The sequence below is a fragment of the Lynx rufus genome, unplaced genomic scaffold, assembly GCF_022079265.1.
Source record: "Lynx rufus isolate CCGP_SWC_20201006 ecotype Redwood Valley unplaced genomic scaffold, mLynRuf1.p SCAF_15, whole genome shotgun sequence".
Classification (NCBI taxonomy): domain Eukaryota; kingdom Metazoa; phylum Chordata; class Mammalia; order Carnivora; family Felidae; genus Lynx; species Lynx rufus.
The window spans coordinates 62,946,269-62,970,172 of NW_025814829.1; the positions used below are offsets into that span (position 1 = coordinate 62,946,269).

General features: G+C 62.1%; 1 protein-coding gene across 2 annotated transcripts in view; it reads right to left on the bottom strand.

Moving 5' to 3' along the window:
• Window positions 1–22,167, bottom strand: part of CAPN2 (calpain 2) — a 36,653-nt gene extending 14,486 nt beyond the window's left edge. Inside the window, exons 1-8 of one of the 2 annotated variants that reach the window (XM_047077187.1) lie at window positions 21,803–22,165; window positions 17,835–17,904; window positions 5,455–5,573; window positions 4,055–4,188; window positions 3,149–3,317; window positions 2,085–2,168; window positions 670–755; window positions 66–140 (exon numbers count right to left, since the gene is read on the bottom strand). In XM_047077187.1, coding sequence (XP_046933143.1) covers window positions 66–140; window positions 670–755; window positions 2,085–2,168; window positions 3,149–3,317; window positions 4,055–4,188; window positions 5,455–5,573; window positions 17,835–17,904; window positions 21,803–22,039 — 974 coding nt within the window. In that variant the 5' untranslated portion in view covers window positions 22,040–22,165. Of the gene's footprint in view, window positions 1–65; window positions 141–669; window positions 756–2,084; window positions 2,169–3,148; window positions 3,318–4,054; window positions 4,189–5,454; window positions 5,574–17,834; window positions 17,905–21,802 lie in introns of both variants that reach the window. The other variant, XM_047077188.1, reaches the window with a different exon arrangement.
• Window positions 22,168–23,904: the final 1,737 nt, after the last annotated feature.

Genomic DNA, 23,904 nt, shown 5'->3' on the forward strand with positions numbered 1-23,904 from the left:
TCCCACGGCCCCGTCTCCCTAATGTCCCGCTACAGCCCACCGGCAGACCCCTCCAGCAAGCTTACCAGAACTCTCCGTCTTCGTGCCGTCTGGTCAGCCTCTCCCTCACCTCTGGGTCGACGCTGTTCCAGTTGGGGCAGCTGGAAAACCCCGTGACGGGAGGGCGTTAGCACCAGTGCCGGCGAGGATGTGTCCCCAGGACCCCAGCGGAGGCCCTGGGGACACACTCGAGGGCCAGGAGCCGCAGGGACAGAGGGGGTGAGGCCAGATGTCGCCCTGGACGGTGGCAGGAAGAAGACAGTCCGGGGGGAGACGGGGCGGCATTGGCGGCCAGGACCAGACAGCCCCGTTTTAACGGGAACAGAAAATCCAAGGTGTCGCTGACCTGCAGGCACCTGGCCTGACCTGGCCGCAGCCCCGCTGTGGCGCCTGCCCGGGAGCCTGTGTTCTCCCCCGGGGCCCGCCAGCGGGGACGCTGAGCCAGGCAGGCGTGGACCTCGAGCTCACGGCAGGAGCGCCGGCTTGGACGAGGGCGCCAGACCGCTGGGATGTGCTGGTGGCCCCTAGAGGGGCACCTGCCTGAGGGCGCCCGGCCCTGTGACCCCGGGGCCCTGCTCCTGCACAGCCGCCTGCCTCCGGCCTCCCCCGCCCGCAGCCTCCTCTCCTCACTTGTCATTCCACCGGCCCGTCCACTCCACCTCTCCCCAGGGGTTTCGGATGCGGATCAGCTTCTGCAGGCTCCCCCCACTCTCCACCTGCAGACGGGGCACAGGGAGGGGCAGGGGGGACGCTGAGCTCCAGCCGGGCCTGGACGCGCTCGGGCCCAAGGCCCCTTCTCCACGAGCCAGGAGGGGTGGGGTCCATGTTACAAGGGGGTCAGAAAAGGGAGAAGGGCTGGACCCCAGACCCCTCCAGGGGCCGGCTGTGGGAGGACCCGGGTCTTTGACCCCGAACCTCAGCTTCACTGTGCTGTGGTCTCGGGAGCCCCCGGCGCCTCCCGACCTGTCGCAGAAACAAGGTGCTGAGAAGCAGGTGCGCCGCCTGGATCTCCAGTGAATCCCGGGGGGGGGGGGTGTTTCTACAAAGGGTGTTTTGTAGCAGCTGGGAACACGTAACATGAACCCTGTGTCAGATGCCGCTGCCGGGTGGATGTTTATTTTCGTTGGCGTGGGAACGGAGATGGCATTACGTGACAGAGTGTCCTCACTTGTGGGAGGTGGCCGTGGAAGTATTCGGGGGCAAAGCGTGATGGCGTCTGACACTTCCTTCCATGCGGCTCGGAAAGCAGCACAGGGAGGGAGGACGTGTGCAGAACCCTAGGTGTCGAGTCTGGGGAAACCGCACTGGGGCGGGCATCACACTGTTCTTGCAACTTTTCCACAGACTTGAACTTTTTCAAAATAAAACAACGGATGCGTGGGGGGTGGTGGATGGAGAATAGAATAAAAGTCCTGGGTTTAAAAGAAACGGAGCCCCGGACAAGTCGGACGACATGGGGTTTGTACGTGGCAGTGGGGCTGTCCTGTTTCTAGTGACGCTGCGTGGGCAGATGGGGACTGCGGGCAGACGGGGACCCGGGCAGTGGGGGCCCACGGGCAGACGGGGGGCCACGGGCAGCGGGCGTCGGTGGGCAGACGGGGACCGCAGGCAGGGAAACAGCCCTATGGTGTGTGTCATCACGGCCTCCAGCTTGGGGGTACGGAGGGGTGGGGGTTTAGGAGAAGTTGCCCAGGCAGCTGGCCAGAGGCCGTCCGATCTGAACAGGAATTTGGGCGCTAACATTATTGTGAGGTCAGACGCAAAAGCACTCTGAAGGGTCGGTCTACACCACTCTGCGCACGCAGTAGCCGGTCCCGGGGGCAAAGTGAGTCTAAACAAGCACAGTGGGAGGGTGGGACCCAGCCGAGAGGGGACACCAGCCGGCTGCCCCACCCAGGCTCCCTCGGCTTCAGGGATCTGAGGCCTGGCGGCCGGGCCGCGGGAATGAGGCCGCCCCCCTCCTCCTGGTGACCACCGGCCCAGCCAAGCCGACCGCCGCGTCAGGGACACGACGCCGCCCCCCACGAAAACCCCGGCCGCCTCACCTCCTCCGCCCCGGTGACTGAGTATGCGTGCCCCTTCACCAGCTTCTGGAAGGTGATGGCCTCCGAGTCCGCCATGCTGGTGATCTGGAGACAGGGGAGGAATCAGGTGGACGCAGTGGCCTCGCCCTCACCCCTGCTCCCTCCAGTCCCTCCACCAAACCCCCGGATCCCGGGCCTGGGGGAGGACAACCTCCCGGCTGCCCGTGGACGGAGCGGGCCTGGGGAGCCCAGCGGACGGGCGCTCACGGCCCTCTGCAGGGGGCACGGGAGAGGGCACGCCCTCAGGGTGCTGGAGGCCCTGGTGGCCCAGCCCGCTGCTCCCAGGAGGACAGCTGTTTGCCGTGGCTGCTGACGTGCCCCCCCACCCCAACCACTGGGCGGAAGGGGGGCCGCTGTGTTGGTGACCAGGCAGGGGGGCCGAGAGGAGGGTCTTCTGCCCCAACACGGTGTGCGGGCGAAGTCAGGGTCCCTTCCACTTGGTGCAGCTCCGCGGACGCCTCCCCTCCCCCCACCCCCCGGCCGATTGGGGAGACGCCTGACTCACGAACCGCTTAGTGAGGCCACTTAGGTCTTCAAATTTGCTGGGTGGGAGTTTGTTTTCTAGCAAGTTGCCCAGCGACTTGGGCCCCGAGAGTGGGGGCTTCTCACGTCTGTCCCCGCGGGGAACAAGCCCGCAGCAGCACCGGGCTCCAGAGTGGGCTCGGCCTGGAAGAGGCCTGGGGACGGGACGCAGGGCGACCCTGCCTTCCTCTGGGGGGCCGTGCGGCAAGGCCGCCGTGAGATGTCCCCCCCGATGCCTCCTGCAGCCCCCCCCCCCAGGCCCCTGGGCCCCGAGGCAGCGCAGGGGAGGCTGCGGGGGGCAGGAGTCTGGACACGGTCCGGCCCCCGGGACCTGCCGAGGGGTGGGGGCCTCGGGGAACCTGTGGTCCAGGCTGGCCACGCCCTCGCCCACCAGCGGCCCGCAGACAGCCTGGCGGTGGCCCCCCATCCAGGTGATGCGCACGCCGTGCTGAAGGGGCTGGGCTCCCAACGGCCAGAGCAGGCAGGGAGGGGCCCCGACTCACGTCGATAGAGCAGCCCAGGAGGGAGCCTTTCTGCAGAGCCTTCTGGATGATCTTGAACAGGTTGGGAGGGGCCTTCCTCAGCTCGTACCACTCGGCGATGCCCCCGGTGAAGTCCTCGAAGCCCTCCGTGGTGGCGCCGCCCGAGAGCGCCTCATAGCAGCCGTTGACCCTGCGGGGAGACGGAAGCCGCTGCCCCTGCGTCCCCCGCTGCCCCAGGCCTCCCTCGCGGGCGGCTCCAGGGACCCTCCGCCCGGATTCCCCCCCACGTGGCCGCCCGAAAATCTCCTAGAACCTCGGGGGTGGAAGGTCCGACCTCCCACATGGACTGTCTGTCTGTCCTGACGGCGAGGACAGCCTGCTCAGGGGCTGTTGGGCATCTGCAGCTCAACACAGGCCACAGGGCAGTGACGAGAGCACCCCTACGCGCAGTGCGCCCCACGCTGCACCCGACCGCCCTGTGGTGGCCCGCGGCTTCCGGCTGCGCCGTCTGGACCCACGACTGAGAAGCGGTTCTCCCAGCCGGCCGTGGGGACCCCGGCCCTCCTCCCCGCAGGGGCCGGGTCCCTCGTCTGTGGACTCCGCACCCTTGTGTCCTGCCTGCGGGGGGTACACACCGGCAGAAACCGTGCTGCCCCACGCTGATGAAAATGTGACATGACCCGGCAGTGACCTGTGAGGGAAGCGGGTCCTTCCCGAGCCAGCCCTGGGCGCCACAGCCCGTCCCAGCGCACAGCGTCGGGAAGGGCCATCGCCGTCGGGTATCGGGGCGCGGCGTGGCCGGCAGCCCGCGAGCCCAGTTCTGGCCAAAGCGGTCCTTGTGTAGAATGGGACTCCTGCTCAAGGTGGTCCTTGAACACCACCTGCTCTCCCCAGAAGCCGGGGCGGTCGGGGGGCAGGGTCGCTCACTTGGCGTAGGCCTTCTCCAGCAGGGCGCTCCAGAACTCGCTGCCCTCTGCCGAGTGCACGAACAGCAGCTCCCCGTCCTTGGTGGGCAGCCTGTCGTCCACGACCACGTCCACCCACTCGCCGTACTGCCAGAACTGTGGGCGCACAGACACGGGGGTGCTGGAGGGGGTGCTGGGGGGGCCAGCACGGGGACCCCGGGCCTCGGCGGCCCCTCGGCACAGGCTCCGCCAGCCCATCCCGGGAGGCGGGTCCTCGCTGAGGAACAGAGGGCACGGCCCACGTCCTTCCCTCTGAGCCCCCCCCCACCATTCTTCCCCACCTCGTGCCCTCCTTCACCAGCATCGAAGGAGCACGGCAAGCAGCACCTCGCCATTGTGTCCCTTTTCTAGAACTTGGGGATTCCTTCCTGAGCACCCTGCTCTACCTCCCTCCGCAGAAGTCCCTAGAGGTTCCCCGCTGCTATCCTCCCTGGGTCCCCGTCAGGGGCAGGCCAGGGAGTTCCTGCAGTCTCTCAAAGTCCTTTGTAGAACAGCGTGTCCTAGGAGTCGCCAAACACTGGGGTCTGATAAACTTGACCAAGCCAGGGGATCTGTTCCAGCGTCCAGGACCTGTTCCTGGCCCCCAGCACCTGCCCTTAGCCCCCAGGACCTGTCCTTAGCCCCCAGCACCTGCCCTTAGCCCCTAGGACCTGCCATTAGTCCTTAGGACCCATTCCTGGCCCCCAGGACCTGTCCTTAGTCCCTAGGATCCATTCCTGGCCCCCAGCACCTGTCCTTAGCCCCCAGGACCTGTCCTTAGCCCCCAGCACCTGCCCTTAGCCCCCAGGACCTGTCCTTAGCCCCCAGCACCTGCCCTTAGCCCCTAGGACCTGCCATTAGTCCTTAGGACCCATTCCTGGCCCCCAGGACCTGTCCTTAGTCCCTAGGATCCATTCCTGGCCCCCAGCACCTGTCCTTAGCCCCCAGGACCTGTCCTTAGCCCCCAGCACCTGCCCTTAGCCCCCAGGACCTGCCATTAGTCCTTAGGACCCATTTCTGGCCCCCAGGACCTGTCCTTAGCCCCCAGGACCTGCCGTTAGTCCCTAGGATCCATTCCTGGCCCCCAGCACCTGTCCTTAGCCCCCAGCACCTGCCCTTAGCCCCCAGGACCCATTCCTGGCCCCCAGCACCTGTCCTTAGCCCCCAGGACCTGCCCTTAGCCCCCAGGACCCATTCCTGGCCCCCAGCACCTGTCCTTAGCCCCCAGCACCTACCCTTAGTCCTCAGCACTGTCCTTAGCCCCCAGGACCTGTCCTTAGCCCCCAGGACCCATTCCTGGCCCCCAGCACTGTCCTTAGTCCCCAGTACTGTCCTTAGCCCCCAGCACCTGCTGAGAGAACCTTGAGCCACCTGCTAAGTCACCTGGAAGTGGAAGATCCCAGCATAGTTTTCCTGGAAACTCTGGTTTAGGGGGACAACTCGGGCCAGGATCTCTTCGTTCAAGGTGAGGGAAGCGATGGCCGCCAGCAGCCAGCAGTCACCTGTGAACACAGCACAGAGCTCCAAGCAGGGGTCTCAGTACCAGGAGGACATCAGACACCACGTGCCCCCTCTGGGAGCTTGAAGCCAAGGACGGGCCGGTGTGGACAGTCCCCACTGAGGGGCAGTTTGGAGGGGGAAGCCCTCCTAGGCCGGCCCCCGCCCCAGCCCCCTCTGGTGTGAGGACGCAGACGCTTGTGGGAGCACGGGACTCACCGCTGGGCTTGGGCAGCAGAGGACAGGGCAGCGGGGGGAGACAGAGGGATGGGGTCGGGTGGGGAGGCGGGGCTGGCAGGTCGTGAGTGGGGCAGGTGTGGGTGCCTGGCTGGAGCAGGCGCGGGGGCCGAGGGCACATGGCAGTCACTTCTGGGGCGTGGGAGGGCACCGTGCGGGACACAAGAGTGGGGATGGTGGGACGGGCCCCTCCTGTGGCCCACGGGTGACCGAGGCGTCACGGGAGCACGTGCGCGAGCTGCCACACACCCGGCACCCATGGCAGGTGCTCGGCACACAAGCACTGCGACCGTCCTACGTGGTCGGCTGTGACAGTGCGTGGTGGGGGCTCACATTCTCCCCCCAAAGGCCGCGGCCGGCCGACCCTCCTCCTACAGGCGTGGGCGCGCTCCTGCCCCCTCCCAGGACAGTGACAGGAGCAGCCCGTGGAGAATGCGCCCTGACGGTTCTTCGACGAGACTCTCCCGCTGGCGCTCGGAAGTGACGGCGTGCCAGCGGCTCTGCAGGGAGTGTCCGCCACCAACGGGAGGCAAATGCATCCTCTTGCTCTTTCGGGTGGCGGTGTGGGGGTGCTGGGGACCTCGTGGCCACCGCTCTCCTCCTGGGAGCCCGCGTCCCTCTGAGACCCCAGCTGCCCTGCACGCTCAGTCTGCGAGGTGTTGGCAGTGCAGACCCTGCCCCGATTCCAGGAGGCGGCCCGGCTGAGGGGGTCGGCTCGGGAAACGTGCCTTGACCTTCACTGGTGTGTTGGCGAGAGTGGACAGGTGTCCCGTGAGTCTGCTCAGTGACATACAGTCTGCTGCTGCTGTGGGACGGGCAGTCTGAGAACCAGGCCAACTCGGAGGAAGAGGGGCCGGGGATGGAAAGTCCTGCCAGCAGCCCTGCAGACCCTGGATCAAGCCGTACCTGCAGCCCAACCTGCCTTGGACTTTCCTGGCACATGAGTTGATCACCCCCGTTTCCCTGAGCACCAGGGCAGCTGAGACCCTCCTATGTGCCGGCCACTCCCCAGGAGCCGCAGGGCCATTGCCACATCTGTGGAAGCCTGGACGTGCCTGTGACTCTCACTCTTCTTGAGCGAGCGTGAGATTTTCTGGGACTCTCCGCGGTGCTTGAATTGGGTCTGTCGACACGTGGAGGCCAGACGGGCTCGTGGACAGCAGGGGCCCACGTGTGGGGAGTCCAGGGACTGAAGCCAGAGCTCCCACATTTCCTGCACAGCCCCCTCGAGTCCCTGAGCCCCCTTAGATGAGCCGCCGGGTCTGTGGGACTGGGGACTCAGGGTGGCCACCGGTCCCCGAGGGGCAGGGCCACTCAGAGGTCCCGGCTGACGGCGCTCTGTTCTGGGACGTGACTGGGTGCAGGGAGGACTGGCTCCAGGTGACCGTGCTGCCTTTTGGTGTCTGTAGTCTGACATCTAGGTCAGTGCTGACCACATACCCAGCTCAGATTACCGCTCGCCACCAGATCCGGAGGCTCTTGCCACATCCCGGGAATCAGTGGCCGTGTTCCGTGGCTTCCGGTTTTCTTCCTCCAGGTCTCCCCTGGCCACCCTGCGGGGGGAGCAAGGCCCCAGTGCCCCCTGCCCTCTGGAGACAGCGCTCTTATGCCGGGCTATTCCGATCTAGCTGGTCTCCTCTGGAAGGGCGTGTCAACCCAGAGTGTTTTCTGGACGGCAGACCTGCGGCTTTAAGAGGCCGACTTCCTTGCTTCAGCTCACACGTCTGGAAGGTCCCAGAAGATCCCGCAGGGGGCAGAGAGGCTCCCCTTCCAGCTCAGGCTCTTAACAGCAGTGAGCAGCGAGCGCAGTCAGCATTCTGGATCAGTGCAGTTTACGGAGAACTCGCTGCACCGTTTCTGTGTAAGTCTTACGGGGCGATTACCCATGTTAGCGTCACCTTTTGGGGATGAAGAAACCGAAGCTCGGGGGCCTGTATACCAGACGGCCAGCCGGTCTCGAAAGCAAATCCTCTAAATCAAATCCCAGGTTTTGTTTAAAACCCGAGCCTTGCCAGAGATTTCTTTTGGTTAAGAGGGTCTGATTCCTTTAACGCAGGAGAGACCACAATAGAAATACCCAACCGCAGCCTAAACTTAAAACTATGGGGTAACAAGCCAGCAGCTCCCTGAAATCCTACATCGTATCTTAACACCTGACACCATGCGCCCGTGAGATCCTGAAATGCGTCGCCTGCCCGCTGCAGCGTAAGTCACGAAGGCCACGGGACGGTGGCCTGTCATGGCACCTTCCAGACAACAGCACCAGGAGCACAGCAAACAGGAGGAAACAGGTCAGAGCATTTCACAGCTGAAGACCCGAAACGCCTCTCATCAGGGGACCCACTAGGGGACCCACGTGGGACCGGGACAGCGGAGTGGCCATCCAAAACATAAAAATCAAGTTCTAGCTCATCTTGTCACAGGAATACATTCTAAATGGAATAATGTTCACATTGTAAGTATGTATTTTAATACGTTATTGACGTAGTTGATATGTCAATATGGTAAATCGAGCCATTTGTTTTAAGGTTTATTTATTTTTGAGAGAGAGACAGAGAGAGACAGAGCGTGAGAGGCGGAGGGGCAGAGAGAGAAGGAGTCACAGAATCCGAAGCAGGCTCCAGGCTCCGCGCTGTCAGCACAGAGCCCGACGCGGGGCTCGAACTCATGAACTGTGAATCATGACCTGAGGTGAAGTCGATGCTCAACCGACTGAGCCACCCAGGCACCCCAACGAGCCATTTGTTTTATTTACATATTTATTGCCTATGTATTTATACCATATATTTAAAAGAAAAATTTAACGTTTGTTCATTTTTGAGTGAGACAGAGCGTAAGCGGGGAGGGGCAGAGAGAGAGGGAGACACAGAATCTGAAGCAGGCTCCGGGCTCTGACTGCCAGCACAGAGCCCGACATGGGGCTCGAACTCATGAACCTCGAGATCATGACCTGAGCTGAAGTAAGACGCTCAACCGACTGAACCACCCAGGCGCCCCTACAAACACAATATTTTTATAAATCCATCGACATTCTGGAAAAGACAACAGGAGAATTCCAGTGAAGACATGTTATCGACTTGTAACCTGGAAGCCATAAGCTTTTTTCTTTAAAGAGTTTTTTATTTTTTTAAGTAATCTCCACCTCCAACGTGGGGCTTGGACTCATGAACAAGAGCCATGCGCTCCAACAGAGCCAGCAGGCGCCCCTGAAGCCATAAACTTTTTATATGACACATTTAACGACGCTACAGTAAAAAGAAAAGTCTACATGGTAAAAATATCATGATCAAGTCAAACTAAGAAAGTAACAAGGAAAAATATCTATTATTCAGATCCCAGACGAGACGTTATATAGAAAGATTTCTAGTAAATGACGACATGAGAGCTCCATAGAAAAATGGACAAAGATATAAGCAGTTGACGGAGAAAGGAAAAACCAGTGTCTCAGCCATATTCAGGGCGCCTGGCCGGCTCAGTTGGTGGAGCAGTGGCTGTTGATTTTGGGGTCGTGAGTTCGAGCCCCACACTGGGCACAGAGATCATTTAAAAAAATTTTAAAACCCCGAATGTTGAAGGGTGCTCCCGTCACTCGTCATAAAAGAAATATAAAGGGAAGTTCCCCTGAACCGTTTCCACCTCTCAGATCGCACAGTAAGGTTGTGTGGTCCCGGAGGGGCCGGGGGAGACCCACTCGCGCCTGTCCATGAGCAGTCATACCACGCGGAGTGCGTGCCCCCAAAATCCCAGGCGCAGGAGTCGTCCACGGACACGCTCACGTGAACCAAGGACGGTGATAAGTCATTTCCTAGAGCCCTGGTCATCCGTCCACAGAGCGGAGCAACGATGTTCTCTGGGGACACAGACCAGCCTCCGAGAAGTCGCATAAACCAGAGCAGGGCACAGAACATGCGTAGGACACGCCAGGAAAGGGAAAAAGGCAGGTGGGAGAGAAGGTGGGGAGCGCCGTGGGTCCCTCTGTAAGTCCTGTCTTCACAAACTGAAGGTATTTCTGGATGACTGTTGTATGTGTCCTTTGACATAAACGCTAGGGACGTTTTGACGCCCTCAACGGATTAGCTGGTCATGTCATTCCTTAGAGTAAGGAGAAAAATAGCTTACTATCATTCTTCTAAATGAAAATTATTTCCGGTCGAGGCCTCCCGTGAGAACTGGTCAACCGTCGGCAAGAACAGCTAATCAGTTCGCCTCCTCCTGGGCCCCCAACGTGTATTCTGTTGAGAAGTTACGAGGTATTCCTTGAGAAAGGGTTCCTGCGGTCAAGTGCATTTCCACAGGACGGGCAAAGCTAACCAGGTCAAGAGTGGAGGCTGCTTAGAGCTTTCCGGGAATTCTACGGGGTCAGGGGAGAGGGGTGCAATGCACTTCCCACGTCTCCGACCCCGGAACCTTCTGGCTTGCTTGAGGAGGGCGCGTCGGCTGCCGGCCCACCCGGGCAGGGTCCCTGGACCGGGCCCCTCAGAACCAGCTCCTCCTGGGGGTCCGGCGAGGCTCCCTCGTGGCAGTCTGGCATCGGCCCGAAAGGCAGGGGCCTCCTCCGGCAGCTAAGGTCCTTCTGACACCACCTGCGTCTTCTCTCTGGATGGTGACACCAACTTCCTTCTGGATCGTCTTTTCTTCACTGTTTTTCTCTACGGGGTTTACCGTGTGCACTACGGGGAGGGGTCGGGCCCCACTGAGGCGAGGCTTGTGCAAATGCTGGCACATTCCGTCCACTTGGTCTAAAGCTGTGACTCACCCTCTCATCCTGGGAGTCCGATGCCTGCCCCGGTCTGTGCGGCGCCCCGGCCGTGGGCAGGGACAAGTGTCAGAGCCGGGTCACTACGGGTCCTTGAACACGCTGGCTGCCGGCCACATCCATCATTAATGGAGCAGACAAGGCCGTGCCCGGAGGGCTAGACAGACTAGCCCTTCCCACATCCAGGTTGCCGCCCCCCGACACCCAGCTGAGCCCCTGCCCGGCCTGTTCTGTCCTGGGAGACACTCGACTGGTACAGGCCTGAGAGGCCTCTCTGGCCCGCTTCCTGCCCTAGAAGCCCGCCCAGGTGCCCCAACAGCTCGGGCTCAGTCAGGCGGGAGCTGCCCACAGGCGCCGGCACCCTCTTCCCGAACACAGCATAAGAGAGTCCTCGCCCTGCTCGGAGACCGGACCTGAGTAGCGCCCTGGAGAGCTTCCGGGGGTCCGAGGCCGGGCCGGGGGCAGCTGGAAGGCCAGCATTCTAGAAATCACCGGGGCAGGGTGCGGGGCCTCAAGGCTGACTTGTCCTTCACTTAGGTGGACAGAGACCCTCCCCTCCCCAGCAGGGACCTCTGGGTCCCCGCACAGGTGTGTGTGCTCCAGGCTGTGTGCGCACCTGTTCCCTCAAGCATCTGACCTCACCGGAACCTTCTGCCACCTTCCGTCGCCTGCCTTCACCGGAACCTTCCGTCACCTTCCATCACCTTCCGTCACTGGGATTTCCCTCACCTGCCCTCTCCGGAACCTTCCCTCACCTCTGTCACCCCTGGAGGCACCTGTGCAGACTCCACCCTCCGTGGTTCCCATCTGGTTCTGGTTCTGGCTCTCGGCTGCCCTGTCTGCCCACTCTGCCTGGGTGTGTCCTTCCAGCGTGGCCCCCACACACCCTGTTCCACGCTGGGCCTTCAGGAACCCCCGACGGCCGGGGGGGTGGGGCGGGGACCCAGGTGGGACGAGCACAGGATGCGGGCTAAGAAGACCTGGATTTGAAGCCCGCCCCGCTCATGGTGTATGAACCCGGGGACATGTCTCCCTTTCTCTGACCCCAGGTTTTCTCGGCCGTGCAGGTGTATAGGGAAGCTGGGGTCCGCGGGGGGGCTTCAGAGATGAACCCCAAATGCTCTGCGTGAAGGTGAAATGTGAGCACACGCTTTCTTCTGGCGGAAGGACTGCAAATGGGAGATGTCTCTGAGGCCGGGGTCTGTGGCCCCGGAAGGGGTGACAGCTGACAATGGGGGTGGGGTTGGGGGGCCCCTTACAGAACACAACCGCCCCTGCCCCTGCGGGTGGATGACCACGTTCTCCCCGTGTGACTTGCCGTGGGTTTTCAGAGGGATTTTTACCCACGAATTTTGTGCCTAAGGCAGAGAGACTTCCTGTACTCATTTATTCACGTGTCCGAGGACTATTTGGTGACCGTCTCTCGGGCCCACCCTCAGGCACCTGCTCCTGGGCCCCAGGGAACCCCCTCCCTCCTAACTTGCTTGGGAAAAGTGGGACTGGTTGTGTCTCTGGGTCCTTGGGCACAGCCGTCTCGCCCTCTGGACCCCGACAAAGGCTTGACTGTGTCCAGGGGGGCTCACCCGCCTCCAGGCACCCCCCATTCCCCACACAGGCCGCGCCCAGGACACGGCCTCCCCGGCCGCCTTATGAATGGCTCCTTCAAGGCCCTTCTGAAAAGGTGAATTCAGACACAGCCGTGTCAGTACATTTCCAGGGCTGTGCTCCCTGGGCCTTTGCCCTTGCCCTGAAGGGCAGCTTGGTGCACGACCGAGGTCACCTGGGGCCCCCTGCGGGGCGCGGACAGAGGTTACTAACACCTGCGGCTGCTGGGAGTTTCTCCCAGAGGGGAGCACGGTGATACTTCTGGGTGCTCCCTCTCTGCCCCTACCATCAGCCCTTCCCTCCGCAAGCAGGAAACTGAGGCACAGAGTCCAGGAGACGCTGGGCTTTTGTCCCCCGTCCCAGCTGTGGGTCCTCACGTCCCAGCACGGCTGCTGTGGCCTGTCCCCAGAGAACGGGAGATTCGTGAGGGCAGGGCCCGTGTCACTGTGAGCACATATGTGTCCGTGTCTGTGATGCACACGTGCGGCACGCACACACACACACACACACACACACACACACACGCACACACACACGCACACACCAAAAACGAAGACCGAGGAAGCTCTTCATCTCCGACAGAGCAGACAGCCCAAGGCCAGCCCGCTGCCTCCAGGAAGCCCTCCCGGCCTCAGCACGCCCCACGCTTGCTTCTCTCAGGGCCTGTGGGACCTGCCTATGTGGTTCACCCCCAGGGGCGTGGTCACCAACTCCCCTCCCCCACCCCAGGGAATCCGTCTGGATGCATTTCTGACTGTCAGCTTTGGGTGGGGGGCTGGCGCATCTAGTGGGCGGTGGCAAAGCCCCCACGAGCACCCGGCCCCCACCGTCCACGGCCCTGAGGCCGGGGAGCCCTGCCCTGCCTCCCGTCCTGCTTGACCCGGGGCTCACTGCCTCGGTGTTTTTCCTTTGCTTTCCGTGGTGACAGCGACGTAAACACCAAACAGACCAAGATGCCGAGGCTGCTTCCGCCCACACTTGACCCTGCAGACACACCTGTGGTTAACAGTGTCCAGCAGCTGGGAGGCCCCGCCCCCAGGTCACCCCGGAGCTTCTCCACAGGACGTGCACACCCTGCCAGGGGCCCAGGCCTTGAGATGGTGGCTGATGAGTCACTGGGGGCGTCCCTTCCGTGACGGTTTCATGCCGAGAGCGGCCCAGAAGAGGGTAGCCGCAAACCGGAATTCCCCCCACCCCAGATCACTTCTCATTTACGTCCACGGCTGTGGGGAGGGGACACCCCTCGGGTCCCCTCTTACTTACTCCCACCTGTCAGCCCTGGTTAACCAGCTGGCAGCCAGCGGCCAGTGACCCCTCCCTTCCCCTGCTGGAGGAGGGCCCTAAAAGGGGGGGGGAGCTGAAGACACAGCCCTGAAGTTCCCAGCCTCACTCTGCACTTGCCTGGATCGGGGACGCTCGCAAGGGAGGCCCTGCCGCCCAGACCAGGAGGAGGAAGCCACCAGGTGCCTGTTTCCTCTGCGGTCCCAGCTCGGGGACCCATGCCCCTCCTCCCCCGTCCCTGCTGCCCCCACGGCCCACAGCGGGGAGCACCTCACCTCCGGAGCCCCTGCGGGCCCTCGCAGCACAGAACGGGGACAGAGCCTCCGGTGGGGGGGCGGCCAGGTCACATGACAAAGCGGCCCACGAAGCACGGGTCCTTCCCTCTGATGCGGCCCCCCCCCGCCAGATGGAGAAACCGAGTCGCACGGCTACACGCGCCGCCCCCAGCCTCACCTGAGCTGCTCGTCCCCGAAGACAACCTCCAACCTGCAGCTTCTAAGGCCCATGCCACGCGCCCGTCGGCATTGCCTAGAGTCACCTCAGCCCCGTGGCGTTCGCGGATGAGGACAACGGAGGCCTGAAGACCCCGGGATTCGCCCAAAGCGAGAGCCGAGCGGCCGAGCCGAGGCCACGCTCTGCCTGACGCACACGCACGTGCTCACTCCTGACCCCGCTAGTCACACCTGTTGCGTGGCTCTGGGGGGGACGCACAGGCCTGTGGGGACCGTCCTGCCCGAGGGCAAGGGACGGGAGGCTGGACCCCGACACGGCCCGCTGCGCCACCCCCTGGGTAGCTGTGACACACACGAGGCTCCTGGCAGTTACACTTGGAAAATTAAACCCAGCTCCTCGCCTGCATTAGTCCCTCCTCAGGGGCTCCCATGTGGCTCACGGCACAGAGTGCACACACGGACCCCGTCCTTCAGTGTTGGCGTGCACCCGCTGGCCAGGCGCCGGACGCCGTGTGGACCACCCTCAGCCCGGGGCTCCCTCGCCCGCACTGCCGCTGCGTGGACACTGGTGGGGTGATCCGAGCCAGGCTCCTGGGACCGTGGAGCAGGGACGTTACTGTCACGGACACGGGCTGAGCCCCGTGGCGGGTGTGGGAGGGACTGGGGTCCGCCAGCAGAGGGTAGCATCCTCTCAGTGTCACAAGTAGCGGGACCTCAGGAAAACGGATCCAAGGGAGCACCCCACAAAGGCACAGTGACTGTGCCGGCAGGGGGCAGGGGAACCCCGTAAAGTCCTCTTGGGCACTCTGGGGCCTCCGCTGCAAGCGTGTGCAGCGAGGGGGAGGGAGGTCAGGAGCCCTGCTGTGTGGTGGGCCCGGCTGGGCAGCCAGGGCAGGACAGGGACCCCCCCACCGGTCCTGCCAAACAGCAGGCCTAGTGCTCCAGACTTCCCGGCAGCAGGAAGGGATCTGGGAGCACACGGGGAGCAAGGCCCTGATGGAGCGTTTACAGCTGGCAGGGGGGCGGTGGGAGGAAATGACTCACGGGCGCCTCACATCTGCTCCGAGAGCGGAGGGGCCCCGTGGGGCGGAGGACGCGCCAGCGCCAGCCGAGAAGCACAAGGGAAGGCACTTACTTTCTCCATCAAAGCAGCTGACGCTTGGTTCTCAGTCCTTTTTTGTTTTTTTTTTTTGAGAGAGAGAGAGAGAGCTCGAGCGTGGGGGAGAGGCAGAGAGAGAGGGAGAGAGAGAGAGGAAGGGAGGGAGACAGACAGAGGGAATCCCAAGCAGGTTCCATACTGTCAGCGTGGAGCCCGACTTGGGGCTCGAACCCATGAACCCTGAGATCACGACCTGAGCCAAAATCAAGACTCGGACACTTAACCGACTGAGCCCCCCAGGAGCCCCAGTCCCAGTCCTTTTTGTTTTTAAACTACACGCATTAGTTTTTAAAAAGGCACCTGCAAATTCAATACAGGGCGTCCTGCGACACCCTACAGCACCCTACAACGTCCTACAACATCCCTGCAAAGCAAGGAGAATCTGAACCTGCCACCTGGAAGAGCCAAGCTGACATGAGTCGACACGTCACGTGGTCGCTGAATGGGATCCCGGCACAGAGTCAGGACGTGAATCGAAAGAAAGTATAGACTTTGCTTAACGATGACGGATATTAACGTAACAAGCGCAGGGACCGTGAGGTGGGGGTGGGGGGAATGGAATTCTCTACTATCTTCCCAATTCTTCTGTGAACCTAAAACTGCACTGAAAAATAAAGCCTATTACGTTTCTTAAAAGGCACCTATCATACGAATGACTTTTGAAAACTATCATTTAAATCATCTAGGGGCGCCTGGGTGGCTCAGTCGGTTAAGCGTCCGACTTCGGCTCAGGTCATGATCTCGCGGTTCGTGGGTTCGAGCCACGCGTCGGGCTCTGTGCTGACAGCTCGGGGCCTGGAGCCTGCTTCCAATTCTGTGTCCCCTTCTCTCTCTGTTCTTCCCCTGCTTGTGCTCTGTCCCTCTCTCTCTCTCTCTCAAAAATAAACATTAACAAAATTTATCTAAAACTGCTTTCCGATACTTACTAGTAGTCAAGTTTTGGGGGGGGTTGCATGTGTGTCTTCATCTCAGGGCATCTCTGAGGCCACACCATTTGCCCCGTTTCCCCCCATTTTTAGAAGAGACGGAGGTTCCGAGTGACGACACGCCTACGATCTAAGAGGGGAGCCCTGGCTGCCACCTCTGTTCGTGTGACCAGATGCCGCTGCCGCGGCGGCCCCTTCCAGATGCTTCCGAGCCTGCTGGCACTTGGCGACCGTGACCACCCCGTGCCCAGAGTCAGGGCGAGAGCTCCGTCAACCACATGTCACAGATGGTCATCGAACCAGGAGCCTCCGAGAGGAAGGCTAAGACAGCCAGACGGCGACACGGCGTGAGACAGCTTAGGAAGGACACGCCAGCAGGGGCGTTCTAAGCGGGCTTATCACACGCAGTTTTGTTTCCGTTCGATCCACTCCAGGGGCTTCACCCCAGGAACGTGAGCTCCGCCGGCTCCTTTCCAGAAGCCCGGTGCTGTTTAAACAAGGCTTAAATCCTGCAACTGTTAGGTGCAATTTGGCCCTTAAGGTGTCCTAACACTCCGCGGGCCAGTGTGGGGTGGGGGCCGGTGTGGAGCGAGGGCCAGCTGCGTGTGACAGGCCAGGTGTGACTGCTGCCGTGTGTGTGTCCTGATCTCCCAAACCCCAGGGTTGGCCGAGGCTTCTGCCAACTTGCAGGCCTGTTACGTCCCATCGCTCGAGGAGAGGCTTCTATCTTCTGGCGGGGTGGGGGGGGGGGGTTGGAAAGGAACGAGGGGGGAGGACGGGGGAGGATTCCCGCAGGTAAGAATGTGCTCCGGCATCTCAGGCATCTGCACACACGCACAGGCCAGGCTCGGACCAGCTGGCCGGGTTCTCGAAGAGGCATTTCCCATGGGGCTCCTGGGGCGCCCAGCCTAACGATTCACACAGCTGCCCTGACCCCCGGCAGGGCCCGGAACTTTCCAGGCCCTCTTGTACAAGTCTAGCCCAGGGCCTAACGCGACGGCCCCAGGGTCAGACCGTCTGCGCCTGTGGGCCAGACCCCCAGGTCCCCGGGCCTCAACGCCCTCGCCTATACACCGGGAATAATCACAGGGCCGTGGGGACTTTGCTGTCACAGCTCAGCATCTGGCACACGGTACTCACTCGGGACACATGGCTGCTCCTGCTTTGGGCACCAGGGCCTGTGCCAAGCGGGCCAGGAGAGGAGGTGCAGTTCAGGTCAGTTTTGCTCCCGACGGAGCCGCGCAGGGGGCAGGCTGAAGCTGGAAGGGGCACAGGTCTACGGGAGCGGACACCCGCCATTTACCACGAGCGGATTCCGTGAGCATCTTAGACAACTGTCCAGACCCCTCCACAGACTCGGGAGTTTCCCACCGACGCGGGACGCGGCGAGCCCTCCGCCTCAGACCCGCGCCCACCTGCCTGCTGTACGTGCACGTCACACCCACCGAGGCCGCCTCCCGCTGTCGTGATGCCACAGCGAGCGGAGGACGCCCTGGGGCCTGAACTTCCTCCAGCAGACAGCGTCCTCTTCCCTCGCACTGAGTCCCCGTCCAGGTCCCTGAGCCCCGGAGACCAGAGTCGTCCCCTGGCCCTCAGCCCGCAGCCCGCCATGTCACAGGCCGCGAGCAAGGCTGTCCCCAGCGGGTGGAGGCAGCAGCCCAGAGCAGGGGGCACGGGGGGCCTCGGGGCACACTGGCGCATCTGTGAGCCTCGGCGTGGACCCCTGGGCGGGGGGAGGGGGAGAAATTCCAGGAAGCTTCGGAAATGGAAATCACCGGGCTTCCTGAGAGGGGAGGGAAGGTGGGGCCTCGCAGACAGGACCCCGCAGCCCCTTCAGATGCCTCACTTACCCAGGGCTCCTTGGCAGATGTCTGTGCGGGTGGCTCCTCCAACAATAAACTCGGGGTCGTCGCAGATCTCCTGGGAACGAGACCCACAAGGTGCCATCAAGCCACCAGCACACGCTTTCGCGGTCAGGACACCTCGGTTCCCGGTGGGCGCAGCAGGCGCCTTCCCCCCTTCCCCTCCCCCCTCGGAGAAGTTCTGCGGTTATAGACAGACCGCCCTGGGTCCTTATCATTCCCCTGCTCCGTGGAACCCCAGCGCTCGTGTCGCCACGCCCGGGGCCACGATGCCACCTCTCTGCCACGTGTGGAGTCCCTTCAGCCTCCGGAGCTGCCCCGCCAGCCACGCCAGCCCCCCTCCTCTGTCCCTGCACCTCTCCCCGCCCAACTCTCTCCTGTTTCGCCTCAGACCACGTTTCCAGGAAGCCCTCCTTCACCGCCCAGCCCTCGCTCATCTCCGGGATTCTGGGCCCCAGCGCACTTGTACTCTGCGGTTTGGTGTTTAGTTGTGCCCTGTCTGGTGGTGCTGCTGGGTATGCGCAGGGGAACTTTCTAGCCTTCTGAATTCGTTCACGGGGCCAGGACACTTGCAGGATCCGCGTCCTGTGAACCTGCCGTAGAGCAGGGCTGCGTGTGGCGCTTTATCTCACGGAGCCCCTCCAGGAGCACAGACGGGCGCGTCCCCACTCTGCGGGTGAGGACGCAGGCGAAGGCGATAAAGCCACGGAGCACAATGTGTGGGGAGTTACAGCGAGCGCTCTGTGACAGAGGGCACCGGGATTTGAACTCACGGGCACACAGCCAGCTCTTTCTGCTCCGGAGCTCCTCTAACTGATTAGCAGCAAGTCTCTGAGGGCGTTCAGGCCCCGGGACTGTCCCGCAAGTGGCCTGGTGGGAGCCACTGTTGAACCGTTCTGGCCCCTCCCGCCGCCCTCCCTCGGGTGTTTCCGGACTCCGAAGCGCTCACCCCACCCCAGAGCCACAGAGGAAGCCGGGGCATAAATCGGGGTTCTCGTCAGCTCCGGCAAACCCGGTTTGCAAGGGCTCCACCCCACGCCCCCCCCCCCCCCCCGAGCGCCCCTCTGGTCAAGCAGGAGCCTTTCCCGGGTGTGCCCCGGTCCGGCCCCTGCCCCGCAGCCGAAATCTGCAACAAAGCACATTCCTTTCGTGCCCAGGTCGGTCTGTTTCGGGGGACGGACAGTGAGAACGAGCTCCTGCCAAGGCGAGCTCCCCGCCAGCCGAGCACCCCTGCAGCAGACTAACCTGCACACGGGGCTCCCGCCGCTGTTCCTCCGTGTGCCGGGTGCCTAACCCCGATGGATTTTTCCAGGGGGCTGCGGGGGCAGCCCTGTCAAAGAAGGCTCCAGGGGTGCTTAGAAAACCGACCCTTGTGCCCAGCATGGGGGCACTGGATTCAACACGGCTGTGACAGTCCCAGGGGGGCGGCCGAGGGTGTGGGCTCTGGATTTACACCACCGGGGTCGGAACCCAGGCCCTGCCACTTTAGCGGGTTCTAGGACCCTGGCAAGTTCCTTCCCCTCCTTCGGCCTCAGTTTCCTCATCTGTAAAATGGGGACGGTGTGACAAGTATGCTGAGACGCCTCTGTAAGCGCTCCACAGACATCACCTGTTATTATTATCAGGGGAGGACAAGTTGCTGATCCTCCCGGAGCCCAGAGGCAGGAGAAGCAGGTTTGAGGCGGTGTAAGCGAGTCCTGAACCTCTCGGGGAGGTTTGTGCTCAGGGAACAATGGGACTCACGCCTGTCCTAGCTGTAGTTTCCTGCCTGTGTAACTGCGGCCCCCTCCCCAGCCCGTGAGCTCCAGGCCTGGGAAGGAGCACGCCCTCTGCCCTCCTGCACCGACCCCTCCCTGCTCTCCCTTCCTGGGGACCCTGTCCCCCCACCTCCTCCTCTCTGCCTGTCTCCCACCCCTTCCTCCTCGGTGACTCAGCACGGAGGTCGTTCTCACCTGCCACAGCCTCTCAACCCCCAAATCCGGCCCTGCCCACCACTAACCTGTCCCCTTCCACAGACACCCTCAGAATGTAGCTGGGACACTCCCCCCTTGGAGGCCACAGCAGCCAGGCGCTGCACCCTGTTAAAGTCACCAATGACCTTGCTCGTGTCCAAATCCGGGGGGCGGAGGCAGAGGGCAGCTGCAAGCCGAGGGCTCCGCACACCCACAGCCTGGACAGCCTCCTGGTTCCACCCCGGGCACCCGTGAGAGCACATGTTAACTTTTGCAGGCCCCCATTTCTTCAACCGCCAAAGGGGACCGTAACAGCCTCCCCTAAGCAGGGGTCCTGAAATGGCTCCAGGCCTCTTTCCTGTCTGGAAGCCCTACAGGCATTTCCACCTGCCCCTAAGGTCGAAAGAGGCAGAAACTATATGCACTGTGCCTGGTACACAGTAGGTACTCAGTTAATGCTTACGGAATGAACGCAGGAGTTAAGTGAAGGAGTGTGTAAACGCACTTTGTAAACTGTGAGTGAAGTGCTATGCTAATGCCAGGGGAATGCGCTCTCTTCTCGACCACTTCCACAACTATAATTTCAGAGGAAGCTCGTTACACTCCTGCATTCATTCACTCACTCATTCCGCGAAGAATCGCCATCTCTCTGTTCGCGGACATATTCCAAACACTGGAGACAGAGCCCGGCATCGAATATGTGCTCCGTAAATACTGCTGGATGGGTGAATGTATGTTGCAAAGAGCATTAGCCCTGCTGGGCTCTGGGGTGAATGATACACATGCTGGCCCCTGGTCCCCCCAGTTCAGTAGGAAGGACCATAATATGCAACTGTTTCTCTAAATTGTGAAAATACCTGAGGGAAGTCCACAGGGCTCAGTGATGAATAACAAAAGATAAAGAGAGATAAATAAAGAGAAAAACATTTAGGCAACATGTTTCCTTTTAGATGAAGAAATGGAGGCGGAGAGGTTAAATGGTTCAGGCAGGGTTAGGTGACAGAGAATGAACTCAGGGTCCGGGGCATTCCTACGGCACTTGCGGCCTATGGGGGGCGGGGGTTTGGGGTACCAGGAGGTGACCTGGGAGGTGCAGAGGAGTGGCCGCAGGGCAGCAACCTTACTCTCCCGTCAGGAATCTAGAGGCTGGATCCTTGTTTAGGTCTGGTGGGGGAAGCCCACGAAGTCTGCGGAGGTGCAGGTGGCAGGGGATCCAAGGCCAGCTGGGGTTGGGGGGGCGGGGGGGGGGCACGACCAGATCAGAGGGCAAGCTGTCCCAAGGCCTGCCAGGGCAGGAGGTACAGGACAAGGGAGCTTAGAGGGGCCCCGAGCTTCCCCAGGAACGATTGTGGGCCAGGCAACGAGGAGGAACATTTGGCCCTTGCTGCACCACCCCAGCCCTTCCTTAATCATCAGGGTAAATATTTGGCCGAGGTCTGGCCAGCTGCCATCTGGAAAACTAAACAGGGAACTCTGATTGGACACATGTAACCACCACGCATGAGACAGTCCTCACTCACAAAGGCCCCAGGCTGTGGATCCCGCCCTCCCCGAAGCAGACCGAAGCAGAGTTGGAGCCCCCCTTTTCCTGGTCACATACTGCCTGCCTCCCAGCTCCCTCCTTTCCCCGCAGCCCCTCCTCCCGCCATCTCCCCACGGGACTCCGATTAGTTTCCTCGGGACCCCCTGACGTCACCGCGACTTTCCGTGGAGTCCGAAGGCGGCTCCCCGGCCTGCGCTGGAGGGCAGGGCGCGCCGGACCGGCCGGGGCAGCGCCGGGGCGGGGAGGGGCCGGGCCGCGGGGCGGACGAGCGGGCGCCGAGTAACGGGGAGGGGCGCGCTCCCGGCGGCCGGCGCAGGCCCTCGGCCAGAGGCCTGGACCCCGCACCCCGGACCCCCTGTCCCCCCCCGGACCCCCTGCCCCCCCCGGACTCCTCCCCGGACCCGCGCACCCCTCCCATGCCTCCGGGTTCCCCCCACCGCGCACCCCGCCGCGCCGCCTACCGTGGGCCGCTTCCACACGATGCCCTGCGTCTTGCTGGAGTAGGGTCCCAGCTCCTTGAAGCCCAGGGAAGAAGGGATGGCCGGGAAGGAGGGGTCCTGGAAGAGCGTCCCGGCCTCCAGGCACTCGTCCCGCAGCGCCTCGTAGTCCTGGTTGAGGTACTTGATGGCCTTTTCGTGCGAGCCCAGCCCGTCGGCCGCCTCTCGGTCCTTCGCCAGCTTGGCCGCGATGCCGGCCATGGTGGGGGTCTGGGCAGGGGCGCGGCGAGCGAGGGCCGGTTCTGCAGGGGCGCGGCGAGCGAGGGCGAGCCTGTGTCTGCAGGGGCGCGGCCGGGCCCGGTGCGCTGCGGCTGGACTGCGGTCTGCAGCTCTGCAGGCTGTGATTCCCCCAGCGGGAGGCGCCCCCTCCCGGCGGGGTGTGGCCTCGGCGCCGCGGGGTGTGGCCTCCGGGAGGGGTGTGGCCTCGGCGCCGCGGGGTGGGGCCTCCGGGCGGGAGTGTGGCCTGGGCGCCGGCGCCGTGGGCGGGGGTGTGGCCTTCAGGAGGGAGGTGGCCTCGGCGCCGCGGGGCGTGGCCTCCCGGTGGGGGTGTGGCCTCCCGGCGCGGAGCACGGTTGGGGCGGGGGTGCCTCCCCGCGGGGGTGACCTCGGCGCCGTGGGCGGGGTCCGCCACCTGCTGCCGGACCTATAACTCACTCCGCACCCCCAGGGCAGTAAGGAGGTGGGGGGGGGCGACTAGATTCGCTGCCATCAGTTAGTCCCCGACTTTGTGCCAGACACTGTCCCAGCGGCTCTGCCGAGGTCACCTCGTGGGAGCCTCGCAGCGACGCCCTGGTCTCACAGGTGCGAGCGCCCGGCCCACCCACCACCACTGTCGCACACCTAGCCACCGGCAGCACCGGGTTCCAAGGCCTCCAGGCCTGTGATGATCACGGGCAGGGCTGCCGGGCTGGCAAATACAGACATCTTCGCAGGTGAATTCGAATTTCAGGTTAACACCAGTATTTTTTTAGTGTAAGTGTGCCCCAGATACTGCAGGGACGTACTTACACTAAAAGGCTCAGTCGGTGGAGCGTGGGGCTCTTGATCTTGGGGTCATGAGTTCGAGCTCCACGTGGAGAGTTGGTGATACAGATTACTAAAAAAACAGGTAATGGTTGTTTGTTGAAACTCACACTGAATGGGGGGCTTGTGTCAATACTGGCAGAGTGTTCGGAGAACAGTGTAGGGTGACCGGTCCTGGGACAGAGCTGGGACGGTGCGGGGTGACCGATCAGGGACAGAGCGTGGATTGGCAGCTCCTGGGGGGGGGGGGGGACTGGGTGGCCCAGGCCTGCATGTCCTGCATTTCCCCGGCACTGATAGGCGGGTGTCTGTGTGTCAGTGGGAAAAGGGGTGGATTAGCCCTCAGTTACCCTCTCCACCCTATCCTACGGGCCATGTGACCTTGTCCGGAAGACTTTTTATTTATTTATTTGTTTGTTTTAATTTCATTATTTTTTTAAAGCTTATTTATTTATTTTGACAGAGACTGAGTGAGCCTGAGAACAGGGGAGGGCAGAGAGAGAGAGGGAGAGAGACAATCTCAAGCAGGTCAGCACAGAGCCCGACGCGGGGCTCGAACTCACAAATCGTAAGACCATGACCTGAGCTGAAATCAAGAGTCGGACGCTTAAGCGACTGAGCCACCAGGCACCCCTCAATCCTGCATTCCTAACTGGCTTCTTTTTTAGTTTCTCCTTTGAACTATTAAAAAACAAAAAACAAAAAACACCTACTAGTTCCCTCCTTCTTTAATGAGTTAAATAAAATCTTGGACATATGTTCATCTTATATTTTCATGGGAGTCATTATTTTATTCTTTTAAGAAAGTATCTTTTAACACACTTGTGCGCAGGCCTCGGTGTTAACTTCCTGTTTACAGGTGTGATGGGGAGTAGGGGGCGTCTTCATTGCGTGTCCTCCACAGAGGGAACAGGGACCAGCAGGGCTTAATGGGGTGCAGGTTTTAATTTAACATAAAAAAGCCTGCACACTGGCCCGCACCGGGGAACGGACTGCCTTGTGACCCCGGGTACAGCCGCACTGGGGTGCTCCCAGGGTGGGGG